General features: G+C 42.0%; 2 protein-coding genes across 4 annotated transcripts in view; both read left to right on the forward strand.

The window, feature by feature from the left end:
• Nucleotides 1-130: 130 nt before the first annotated feature.
• Nucleotides 131-1,903, forward strand: LOC143357390 (glutaminyl-peptide cyclotransferase). Its single transcript, XM_076793850.1, has 6 exons — nucleotides 131-331; nucleotides 470-613; nucleotides 808-1,077; nucleotides 1,140-1,301; nucleotides 1,363-1,588; nucleotides 1,660-1,903. The coding sequence occupies exons 1-6, from the start codon at nucleotides 236-238 to the stop codon at nucleotides 1,809-1,811; spliced, it is 1,050 nt and encodes a 349-aa protein (XP_076649965.1). The 5' UTR covers nucleotides 131-235; the 3' UTR covers nucleotides 1,812-1,903.
• A 1,342-nt stretch (nucleotides 1,904-3,245) lies between these two features.
• The window catches only part of L(2)gl (LLGL domain-containing protein l(2)gl), a 31,279-nt gene continuing 21,594 nt past the window's right edge, over nucleotides 3,246-12,930 (forward strand). For 2 of the 3 annotated variants that reach the window (XM_076793030.1, XM_076793032.1), the window contains exon 1: nucleotides 3,246-4,143. In XM_076793030.1, the coding sequence (XP_076649145.1) occupies nucleotides 4,072-4,143 (72 nt within the window). In that variant the 5' untranslated portion in view covers nucleotides 3,246-4,071. The remainder of the gene's footprint in view (nucleotides 4,144-12,930) is intronic. The other variant, XM_076793031.1, reaches the window with a different exon arrangement.

Consider the following 12,930-nt stretch of genomic DNA (forward strand, 5'->3'; position numbering starts at 1 on the left):
ACAATACTTTTTTTCTGGATCGAAGAAATGAAGGTTGCTAGCTTCGGGTACATTCGGGTAAATTCGAGTTTTGGGGAAAACCAGGCGGGAGAACGAATTACAGACAACTTCAGGAGTGGGGGGCGTCTGATCTGTGCGCTACTTGCAGAATTCCAGAGGAAGCAGTAGCATAACAGTACTCGGCAAAATTCGTCCAAGTTCGCACGTACTTGCTTGATGCGGAACACTAGTCACAATGTACGAATTCTTCATACAACTTCTCCTGCTCTTCATCGGCCCGAACATAATCGATTCGAATGCTGTAACGCGAAAATTATTCCGAGATGAAAAGGTACGTGACGAACACCATACGTCCGAGAAATCGTTTCACTCTACCTTCACTCTTCCTTCGAATATTCATCTTCTGTAACACATGTGCATCATTGACAATCGTTCGCATACATCGGTTACAGTCATGAAATAATTCCAGTACTATCACAAACCAATTACGTTATCCAGCAGTCAGGTAAATAGTTTGGCGGATTTGACAAATGTTACACATACGAACGAGGTATTAGATAACATATGTGTGGTGAGAATCGTCGGCACTCCGGAACACACAAGAGTGAAAAATGTGAGTATACTGAATAATATATATTTATATTTACGGATTTGATATTATTAAATACATTGACTTTCTAATAGAATTCAGAATTCTAATGGAAAAGTACTTATTTAGCTGTCATGTTCTTAATTTAGAATAGTGGTTTACAAACATGATAGCACACCGCATATGCTGATAAGGAAAATGTATCTTTTTCCTTGTAGTATATCAAAACATCGATGCAAGATCTTGGATGGAATGTTGAGTCTGATATCTTTGACGAGTTGACTCCAAACTTTGGGACGTTGCAATTTGAAAATATAATTGCCAAGTTAAACCCTAATGCGAAAAGATACTTGGCATTGGCTTGCCATTATGACTCAAAATACACTAGAGAAAGAAATTTTATTGGTGCTACAGACAGCGCTGTGCCATGCGCTCAGCTGATCAACTTGGCCAAGGTTATGAAAGGTCATCTGGAAACTGTAAAAAATGTAAGTGATACATCCTTAAAAATCTCATGCAGTTCTTTACAACGAAACTGTATTATTTTCAGAACGACGTGAGTTTAATGTTTATATTCTTTGATGGTGAAGAAGCATTTAAAGAATGGGGTCCGAAAGATTCCATTTATGGCGCAAGGCATTTAGCTAAGGCATGGCATCAAAATTACACTGCTTATGAAAATGGTGAAAATGTTTCAGAATTGGCCAAACTGGTAAGTGCTTTTAGATATAATTTGTCGTATACAATTTAGGATTGTTTTTTTGTTTCTCCAGGATATGTTAGTCCTGTTGGACCTGATAGGTGCTGCCGATCCAACATTTTATAATTACTTCACCAGCACAGAGAAATGGTATTCCTTGTTAGTGTCTATTGAAAATAAGTTAGCTGCTGCTAGAAAGTTTTCGTCGTACAGTTATGGGCAACCTGCACAATCCTATTTTCAACCTTATTCCATGGAGGCCTTTATCGAGGACGACCACATTCCGTTCTTACAACGAGGTTGGCAATGATTTTTACACGTTTATAAATTATTTCCAAGGTTCGTACATAACGAAAAATTTCTATTCCAGACACTCCTATTTTGCACGTGATACCGTATCCATTTCCAACATTTTGGCATAAACCAGGTGACAATCGTGATAACATTGACATGAATACCATAGAAAATATCAATAAAATCCTAAGGATTTTCGTGGCGTCCTACTTACACATTACTAGTTAATACACAAGATTTTATATTGACAATTGTTAAAAGTGTTCCACTTTCGTAAGATTTTTACATAGAGTAAAACAATTATTTTGATTACATGCGAATCAATGTATTTATATCTACTTATACATACTTCGAATAGAAACGTATACATATCTGTATACATTTTGAGATCTGATATAAAAAAGAAAAGACACGACTTATTTAAAAGCATTCACTGCCCTTGAATTAAAATATTGTTATAGCACATGTAAATGCAGCTATAAATTTTCATTAAAACGAAGGCGCGGTACAATGCAGGAAGCTATGCGACGCAGGAAATCGTTTCAACACGTGACTTCCTGAAGCATGATCGGAATAAAAATTTCAGTAACCATAAAACTTTTCGTTTAGGTAAACATCTCTGTACCGATACGAAATGTTAATAATTCGTTTCAATTATTATAATTTAATTAATTCTACGAATCGATATCGGAATATTCATGAATTATAAAATGTACCTAATTCTTGCCCCGCGTGGAAACCGTAAATAAATTCCTAAATAAATGCGGTTCCATTTGCGTTCAAATTTATACGTATACCCTCTTACCACGGACTGTAAAAAAGACTTCTCTAACAAATTCAATTCCGATGTTTCCTGGAATTGATAAAAAAAAAGTTGTGAAATTGTTTCGCAAGATACCGTTTACGGAGTTAGAAGCGCGGCCAAACGTATTGGCATTGGCAGGTGGGTTATCCCCTCTACGTACAGGGTGTCAAAAAATTACATGTCACGGCCACCATAGCGTGATTCTACAGCTACTATTTGGTGGAAATTGACATAAAAAAACTCCCCGCAAAATTGACCTTGACCTTGAAAATCAAGGTCAAAAAACAACAATTTTTTTTTAATCGTGTTCTACTGGTCATAACGATCAACTTTGTGAAAGAAACCATGGGTCGCATCTCAACCGTTCTCTTAAGAAATGATGTTGCATTTCTTATAATTTTTGCAGCTTCTTTCTTTCATTCTGTAGTTAGGGAAATAGGAGTATCATGATTATGATAATTTCATACCCAACGAGATAGCTTACCGATGGTACCCGCTGTATGATAGTACGCTATGTACTTATACATTGGCGCTGGATGTAAAAAATTTACAAATAAAGAAGCTGCAAAAATTATAAGAAATGCAATATCATTTTTTAAGGGAACTGTTGAGATGCGACCCATGGTTTCTTTCACAAAGTTGATCCTTACGACCAGTAGAACACGATTCAAAATAAAATGTTTGTTCTTTTCGCCTTGATTTTCAACGTCAAGGTCAATTTTGCGGGGAGTTTTTTATGTCAATTTCCACCAAATCGTAGCTGTAGAATCACGCTATGGTGGCCGTGACATATAATTTTTTGACACCCTGTAGAACGAGCCCGGCACAGCGCCTCCCTATCGCGGCGATCGAATCAAGTGAAAGTGGGTATTCGATCGTAAGGTTTGGCAGGCCTGATCGAGGTCATTGTTCGTGCGGGCGCGCCCGAGCAGGCTTTCGTGGCGAGGTTGGACGAGCGCCGCCGAGAAATACCGAGCGAGTACGAGCGCGACCGAAGCCCGTGATTGGCGGAGAGAGCCGACGCGACGGCAAAAGACACGAGAGACGCGAGCGACAGACGTGGAGGGACTTCACGCCTCTGTCCGTGTATTTCGATGGTTTTTACGTGTCCGTACGTATCGTGAGTCGGACAGCAGGCCACGGTATCCTGGTGCACGCCTTCCGAGACCGTTCTCGAGCGGAACCGTGACGAAATTCGCGTAACGTCGCCGAAAAACGCGAAGCGGCTGACACATCGGCCGAGGAGAAGGCAGGTTGGACACACGGCGAGGCGAGATAGACCGTTTGAGCGAGAGGGACGGAGCGTGCGCGCGAAAGGAGGAGAAAGAGAGAAGGAAAGAGGAGGACACGGCGTGAAAGACAGGGGACTGACGTGTTGCAGGCGTATCAGACGGACGTGTGTAGCGGTCGAACGCACCGACGGGTATACACGTTATTGTTGCGGCACGGGGAGAGCGAGTGAACTCGCGTGCGCGCGCGCGATCCGCAAGAGTTTCACCGTTCCATTCAAGAATGTTTTAATTACGGGGAGGTGCCGCGGTCTTAGCGAGCCCTTCGCGACCACACTGGATGATACGCGTCGCGTGTGCGCCTTACACACCGGGAGTGAGGATTAACCGTCTTTAACGGACGTGCGTGTGTCGTCGCGCCAGAAGCAAAAGAACAACCACCCGTGTGACAGAGATGCTGAAGTTCATCAGGGGGAAGGGCCAACAACCCACGGCCGAGCGACAGAATCTTTTCGCATTTCAAAAGGTAAGTCCGTACTCCCCGCTTTATGTAGGATCCTACTCGATCGGAAAAAGGTTCGCCCACACCCGGCTCGCCGGAACACGCAGGACACTTTCTTCCGTTCATCCACTTTTACGCGCGCGCGCGAACGCGTGTGCGCGCGCGCGTGTGTGTGTGTGTATGCGTGTATATCGCAGCGGCATATTTGCTTTTCGTTTTTCTTTTTTTCGTTAACGTCCCGATTACAGAGACCGATTAGATTCGTATTCCGCGAGGAAACAATGTTATCGTGCCTCCGTACCGCGTTCGTCGATAACATCGATACTCTCATTTCGAGTGTGAAGGTAACGGTACAGAGGAGACAGAGTGGTCTGCACCGTTTTAACCGTAACCGGAGGAAAGTGAGAGTGAGAATCGGCGCGATGCTGGTTCTCGATTAAACAAATAGGTACATAGGAAATTCCGAAAAACCTTGTTGTTCCCTTTTCTTCGATTTCCATCCTGCTATGCTTCCAATGCACCGCGACGTGTGTGTGTTTTTCTTTTTTAGTTCATTCCTATAGTACGCATAGTTCGTACGCTCAACGTGTCAATCGAAACGGCGCGCAGTGGTTCGATTACGCTTGGCGCTGTGGCTGGACAAAATTATTTCTTCACGGTTCCGAGCTTACCTGGGGTTTTCACCCTTTGCACTCGAATGGTGACTTGCGAGGCACCACTAAAAATTGCAGTATCATTATTGAAAATATTTTTTACATTAAAAAATTCCTTTCCTTTTTGTTTGACATTTTTTTGTTTGTATTTAATAAATTACTGAACATCTCAGTATTGTACGAGTAAGTTACACCATTTTCGTATGTATAACATGAAAAAAGAATATATAGAAGGAAAGAAATGTTTCGTTTTGGAGTTAAAGTAGCTTCGAGTGCAAAGGGTTAATTGTTAGAACACAAGTCGGTTTTGTATTGCAGTTCCTGTAGCCGCATTGATAATGTTAACAAGGTCCTATGTTTGTCATACATTTAAGATTCAAGCGCATTTTGATAATTTTGCAAGATATTTAAGGAATCTAAGAGCGTTGATATATTACCATTGACTCGTTAAAATGATTAATCTGTATAACATGAAAAAAAAAAAATTAATAGAAGGAAAGAAATGTTTCGTTTTGGAGTTAAAGTAGCTTCGAGTGCAAAGGGTTAATTGTTAGAACACAAGTCGGTTTTGTATTGCAGTTCCTGTAGCCGCATTGATAATGTTAACAAGGTCCTATGTTTGTCATACATTTAAGATTCAAGCGCATTTTGATAATTTTGCAAGATATTTAAGGAATCTAAGAGCGTTGATATATTATCATTGACTCGTTAAAATGATTACAGAGAGAAAGACATTTTTATTTCGTTTTAGTGCCGTATAATTAATTTTTATTCTGCTTAAAGATCCACAGTCTACCATAGATTGACACAGTTACTTTTTGTCGATGTGAAAATAAATTTTATCCAGCTAATTACGGCCAGATAAACGCCCCGTCAGAGGGGTTAGTTTTTATCGGCCGGTGCCGGCTCTTAAAACAGATCGATCGTTTCCCTTTTTTCTTACAGCTTCATTTGAACATTGTTATTTAAAGGTCGACGAGCTCGATCGAAAGTTTGCCCTGTTACCAGCCCAGATAGCGATCTGTTGCTTCCCGCGATACCGCGATGTTGGCACGCGCCGGATTTTTCGATCGTTCGCGATTCTCGATCGTTCGCGCGGACGAATCGCGGGCATCTTGAAAAATCCCGCGAACGCATCGAGTTTCAAGGAGATCCATAAATATACCGCGAAATCACTTTTCGAGCTGTAGGTATCTGTTCGGCGATTACTATTGATCGCTGACCCTCGCAGACGGTCAAAATAAAATTTGTATTATCGGACGACGACGGGCCGCCTCGCGTCATTGATCGAACGAAAAAATTGAACGCGCCGGATCGAGCGGAATCGACGACCGCGTTTGCGCGTCGATTTACTGATCGTAGGCAAAGAGAATTTTGGTAATAAAATCCTTTGGCCCGAGGATCTTTCAATAGATCCATGAATTTCTTAGATATAATTGTTATGTATTTGTTTTCTACGAGAGCTATAGTACAGATAGTAACCCACGATTCGCCGACGGTAAAGCGGCCTACAAAATAGAGATCTCGTAAATGAAGAACGCGTTGACGACCAAAAAATGTAATTTCTATCCTGATACATTGGAGACCGTAAATATATAAACTATCTTAGGGAACTGTGAACAGCGAAGAAGTCCTAATGACTGTAACTGTAAAGTCAGAGGTAGTGCAAGAGGTTAATAGGCTTCCGGTAGATAAAGTCGACGACCGAAGACACGTCGTGTGCACGCGTTGCGTAGCGATCGATTAGATTCGGACGACCGGTGCGGCGCGACTGCACCGGTTGATACGCGTGAGTCATAAAAACCACTTTCTCCGCGTACTTCGGTGAAAAGAGTAACTTCATATCCGAGGACCGGGGGAAACCGTCTTCGCGGAGAACACGATACAGCATGCCGTAGGAGCGAGCGCGTCGCGGAGAATCAACAGGTCGATACCCGAACGTAATCGATACCGAAAGTCTAGAAGACAACTAGCCCCGAGACGCACGGTGCACAGTCCAGGATTATTGTGGTCTGGGTTAGGTTGTGCGGTGTGTACGCCGCGTTTCTTTGGTGGTTCTGTCTCCGACCGGCTGTCATGGTCGCCAGCCGTCGAGCGGTACCGTCCCGCGAAACCCTATCGCGGTGTAATTCCCCGTCTCGTGGATTCGATGTTTGACGACACGCGGATTGCGAAAAACGGCCGGCCGTGCAAATCAGGTCGCGCCGGCCACGATCGATCGGTTCGCGATAGATGTTGATCAATCGGATCGATCTCCCGCTCCTCAAACCGTCGAGAATCGGATTCCTCAGCATCCCTCCTCTCCCTAATTTTCTGAAGTCGAAAACCCATCCCCGTTACGTCACCGTCGATACACTTGAGGATAGTGTTCCTTCTCGAGAATTTCTCGAGAAATTGAAATCTAGGAAAATTCTTATGAATCTCATTTATTTTATAACATTTAAATTCTCTTAAATTCTTATTAAAAACTTTAGAAAAACTGAATACTGAATTGAGTAATGGAGTTTCTTGTTGTTATTAAAGAAGAAATATCTGAAAGAAGAGACAAGATTGTTGTATCCCTTATAAAATATCTGCGTAATCCAGAATCTCTGCAAAAATATTCGGATATATATACATTTTTTTATTTAACATCTAAGGCAGAAATGTATAAAATGGCAAAACAAATTCTAAGCAGACTTTTTGGGAAAATATGACGATGATCCTTATGAAAATAGTGAAAAACTTTCAGATTCTCAGAATGAGGAACTATCACTGGAAAGACAGTTAGAATTAAAAATTGCAGATAGCCTTCAAGAATTTAGTGTCAGGAGTTTAGCGGCAGAAGAAAATAAATTCCGGACTCTAACACAGGAATTCCAAATTTGTGAGTCCACTGAAAAAAGAACACCCGATCTTCAGCAACTTTTGGATGTTCTGTGTACGGTAAAGCCAACATCCACACAAAATGAAAGAAATTTTTCTACGGCTACAGATTTTGTTACAAGAAAAAAAAAAGAAGTAGATTGTCTGATTCTACATTAGACGCATTATACTTCTTAAGAAGTCATTTCAAAACAAAAGTTTGGTAAAAGTTTCCCAATATATGTATATCTCGAGAATTATCGAGAAATATAGTCTTATTTCTCATTTCTCGAGAAATGAAAAATGTTGAGAAATCAGGAACACTACTTGCGGATCTTCATGCAAAACAGGGATCTTCCAATTTAATTGTAAGAGGAGAAAATATATTTTGGGAACCGAGCAAAAAGACTGTTTCCTAATTTTTTCTTCCACAATGACCGATTTGTAAAAATGTTTTGGTCAGAAATTTTCAAACGAGCTTCTTCATTGAAGCGAATATTACTGGTCGTTATCGCGAAGCAACATACATCGGTGCTAGTATTAATTGTATAGTGATACGAAGTCTCCTATTATCTTGTCACTCGTTTAATAGCGTGTATATACACCATTATTATGTCAATTAGATGATCGCTCTCCACATTTGTAATGTAAATCCTTTATCTTTCGTTTACATGTTGCCACACCGTCATTCGGACATGAAATGGAATAAGAAATGTAGGTTAATTTGTTTCGTTGGGCAATTAGAAGCGGAAGTAGCGCGCTCTTCGTGTTAAGACGCACGCCACGGAAAAAGAATAGAAAGCCCTTAGTGCGGAGGGTGCTCGTTGTCTCAATTAACCTCTCCGGTTTTTCTTTTTTCTGGAACCGCGCGGTGTTCATGCCGCGGTCGGTCCCACGAGAAAACAAATCGTCGTTCCGTTGCGTCACCGATTGTTGTTATTTCGTTGTCGGACCGGAACGAGGTGTGGAGAATTGACGACTGCAAGATGACAGTAATCATAGCGCCGCGCGAAAATCTTGACGAACACTGAAACGAAAAGTCCCACATAATTGTATTCGCAATTTATTTCATCCACCCACGATGAAAATAAAATTAACTTCAGTTATTTTTCCGTTTCACATAGCAGTATCAAGGGCGTCTCTTCGAGTCGATAAAATATGGTACTTGATGTCTCACGAACGATTAGGAAACCTTGGTCTTCCATTCTATGATAACGTTTATCTGATCCTGTTTTAACGATATTCCGTTTATACGTAATTGGATTGACACTGTTCCCTTTTTCCGGACGATTTCGAGAACTTCATTGTCTCGGCCGTTGTTGAGGCCATCCACGAATCCACGTACTCCCAGTAAAGGGAAACCGTGATACGGGCAAGATAGTATCGGTGCTTCGTGCAAACAAAAATACGATAAGGTGCCCAACCCTTTTTATCCCAGGCGCAATATACGAGCGAGAGTGTACCGTTAGCTTCTCCCGGCCATGACTACGTAACCGACACGCGTCAGTTATTCCGAAAGTTCTACCGTAATCTATTGTCGAAAGTAAAAACAATTTGCGAATGATGTCTCGTCTGCCTTGCGTTTCCATTACACCTTAGACAAGAAACAGTCATTTGTAACTAGATTGTTAAATGCGCCTGTAGTGTACGGAAATCGTTCGCAAATTATAGTAAATCTACCTCATTTTCAGTCTTTAAAAGCATGAAACGTTGAGTTTTTAAAGATTCTAGACTCTAGGCTGGCATAGTGTCGCCAGGGGAGGGAGCACAAATTAAGGGGAACGCGTCACGTGACCGGACCGCAGCGGAAGCATGGTGGAATACCATGGTAGAAGGGGAAATTAGAGTGGGGGAAAACGAGTCTCGATCTGGCGACTCTAGGCTGGCATAGTGTCGGCTAAATTGCGACCTCATCTTTTTTCTGCCTACGTATGTATCTTGCATGAAATCGATTGTCATAAATTATACAACGTCGGTCTATTTATTCGACGAATCTGGCCGAACAACGGACAAAAAATAGTCCAAAGATTCTGGACAGAGGACTATAGCGCCAGCGTAAAATATTTACGCCAACACTACCGCAGCGGGATATCGATCCGAGTAATTTCTTACGTTTCTTCGAATCTAATTAGACCATAGCGTCATACTTAATCTTGAGCTGAGAATATCGTTGCTGTTATTATTGTATTATTGTTCTGGGCTAGGTACAACATCGCGACTATTGTTACATGTTAAAATAGATCGCTTTAACAATTAAATTAAGTCCTCGAGTTAGGGTGATTAGAAAAAAACAAGAAATTGGAATTCAGCACCGTAATCGATTGTTGCGCACCAGTCGGGCCGGGTCGGGCTTCTTGCTTTAATTCTTTCGATCGCACCTTCCCGAAACTCGGAAGCAGTGACACCTTTTCTCATGGAAATTACCTGGGCCAAGGTCTCGCCCTCTTTCCTTTCATCCCCCCCGCCCCGGGCGTACCCAGAACGAGCAACCATTTTTCTAATCACGTAGTGGAAACACGCCGAATCGATATTACCATGGCGCAGCCCTAAATCTGGGGGGTTGCAGCGCGCGGTCGTACCCACCTAAGGATCCTCTGGACGCAGGTAGAAAGGTGTTTCCCTGTTTCTCTGCGAACTATGCGGACCACGTTCGACGAAAATCATTCCTCGGGAAGCTGCGGCCTGAACGTTCTTCCCGTGCAATTTGAAAAATCTGTAGCCCGCGAACGCTTTGCGGAGGAACGTCGCCATGTTGGCGGCAGGAGGACCACGTGTCCGATTCGTAAAATTGCAAACAAATAATTGAACTATTCACATTCCCATATATTAGCACACCCTGTACACTCCTAGTATTTTCCCGTACAATTTAAATCCCGATTTCTAATATTTTCGGAAATCCTCGTTCGCTGATTGCGTTCTCAATGACTGTGCCATATCGAAAACGAACTTACCAGTGAAGGAACTTTTGTTTGATGTTTTCAGTGAAACACCTCGAGCGAAAAGGATTTATGAATAACAGAAAAGAAGTTCCCGGCGCAAAGCACCGTGGGAAGTTGGATGAGTAAAGGGGTTAAAGATATTTTTCCAGCTCTCTGTCCGCACGCGTTCATCGGTCGACAAAACCGCTCGATTAACGGGAACCAACGTTACATCTGACTCATCGGTGACTAATGCGTTGTTGCGCACACGATTCGGCCAAAAATCGGCGGCACCTACGAGCCGAACGTTGCCCGTCCGGGAAAAGTCGGAAACGGATGATGCCCGTAATTACTGTTAATTGCATTCGTAACGAGTCGCGGAAGGGAAGCGCCGCGATCGTTAGCCTGCCTCTCTCGCTATTTGCCTCAATTAAGCGCGCCTCGTAGTCCATTTAAAAGTACAAGAACGCGCGACCTGTGCGTTCTGTTTCTTTTCTTCTTCAACCCCCGGGACGTTCGACACGCGCCTGCGCACGCGTACCGTTTCAACTCGAAACTCCGGAAATTCTTTCGATATTCCTCGGATCTTTCCACTGACACCTTCGAATTACTATACAAGTCCGTATACTCAAACTACGAACTGCTATAAAATCCTTACAAAATCCATCCACGTAATTTTTGAAAATATGTTCACACTCTTGTAAGAATGGCAAAGCTGAAGTATAAACTCGTTCATATTTTTTATTTGTTTAAAGAAAGCTTTGTTTCGTGATCCCTTTCCCAGATACACTGATCGGAACTTTGCAGTTGATAATTTCGTATAAGCGGATATTTATGCGTTCATAAAACGATTATGCGATCCGATCAAAGTAAGATATTATAAGACACATTTTAAGAGACGTCGACCGTGTTCCTGAGAAAAATTCGAGAGTGTTCGATCCAAAAATAAAAAGATATTGTAAGAAAGTCGTTTAAAAAAAAAAAACTCGAATCGTACCCATTAAAAAATGTGAAAGTAATGAACGTTGCAATTTAATGAAAGCGGCGCTGTAACAGGTGTTGTATCTTTCCGAAAGATTGCGGAGCGCATCGGTTAAATAACAGATTTATCTCGCAAAAATCAGAAGATTGCGAGCAATCGATGGGCGAGACACGCGTTGCAAGTAGAAAACGAAGATCTCGGGAACGCGAAGACTGTGTCTGAACGGGACGTTATCACCGGGAAACCCGACGCGACTCGTTGGCGTATCTTGGACAAAGATCATAGTTCTTTCTAAGAGACACCTTTTTCTCACGCTCGTCCGGGTCTCCCCGGTAAATTGATACGCGTCGTGAATGAAAGTTTTTCATGCGCGCGACCGTACTCCAACAACGGATACAGATAGCACGGGCTATTTTTAGCGACTTTCTCGTATAAATAGTATGTTGATTACCGCGGACAGCGCAATTATTGCGAAGGGACGAGCACGATGACGGGTCCGATTCATGAATCGAGCATACTGCGACGCCGGTTTGCTTCGAACGAAAGGACGGCGGTTACGTTGCCGTGAATTTGATAGTCAGCTTTTCCTATTTCTGATAAAACTCGGCACAATCGATTCGACGAACTCTGTTATCGCTAGACTGCGGACCTTCGTGCTAAGGTTCGCCGCACTGCTTGCGAGAAACTCCCCTCAAAATCTATTTCGTCTTCTACCAGTTGCTTTTCTAAAACTCAAAATAATTAACCCCTTTGTTTCTTGCAACTGATGCACACAATTCTTCTTTTGTTAATTCTAAATTCTAAAATCCTGTTTTGGTAATGCATCGATACTCAGAAATTCTACTTTCCTGTACTTTTGTAACGAATCCAAGCAGTTTTGCATAAAAATCCGCAGTCCAGGTATGACTCATTGCGAACGTGCATAACTGTGATTAAAAAGAAAGGCAGAAGCGGAAATTATGTAATTGATTGACTATAATTCTGTAATTCGTGAATAATTCATGAAAGCTGGGAACTCTTTTTACCGATATGCAGTTTACGCGCTTGGTGTGCTCATCAAAATTATTTAGACCCACTATTGCCACAGGTTCCCACGCGAATAAATTGTTAGAATGTCGCGATCTTGAAATTAACGCTAGAACTACCGGTCGAAATGACTGGTTCCTAATTTTTTCTTTTACAATTACTGAAATTGTAAAAACGTTTTCATCGGAAATTTTTTTAATCAACCTCTTCATTGAAGCACATATTACGATAAAAGTTGTATGAAGTCTGAATGGGCACAGTCTTGTCACTGTTACAAAGCAATATACGTCGGTCGCATTTATTGCTCGGTAGTTCTAGTGTTAATTACCTTGGACAGCTAATTCTCTAACGTTCAGCAACATTTTTGTAAGATTCGCCCGTCTCGAAT

Source organism: Halictus rubicundus, chromosome 9 (assembly GCF_050948215.1).
Source record: "Halictus rubicundus isolate RS-2024b chromosome 9, iyHalRubi1_principal, whole genome shotgun sequence".
Taxonomy (NCBI): Eukaryota; Metazoa; Arthropoda; class Insecta; order Hymenoptera; family Halictidae; genus Halictus; species Halictus rubicundus.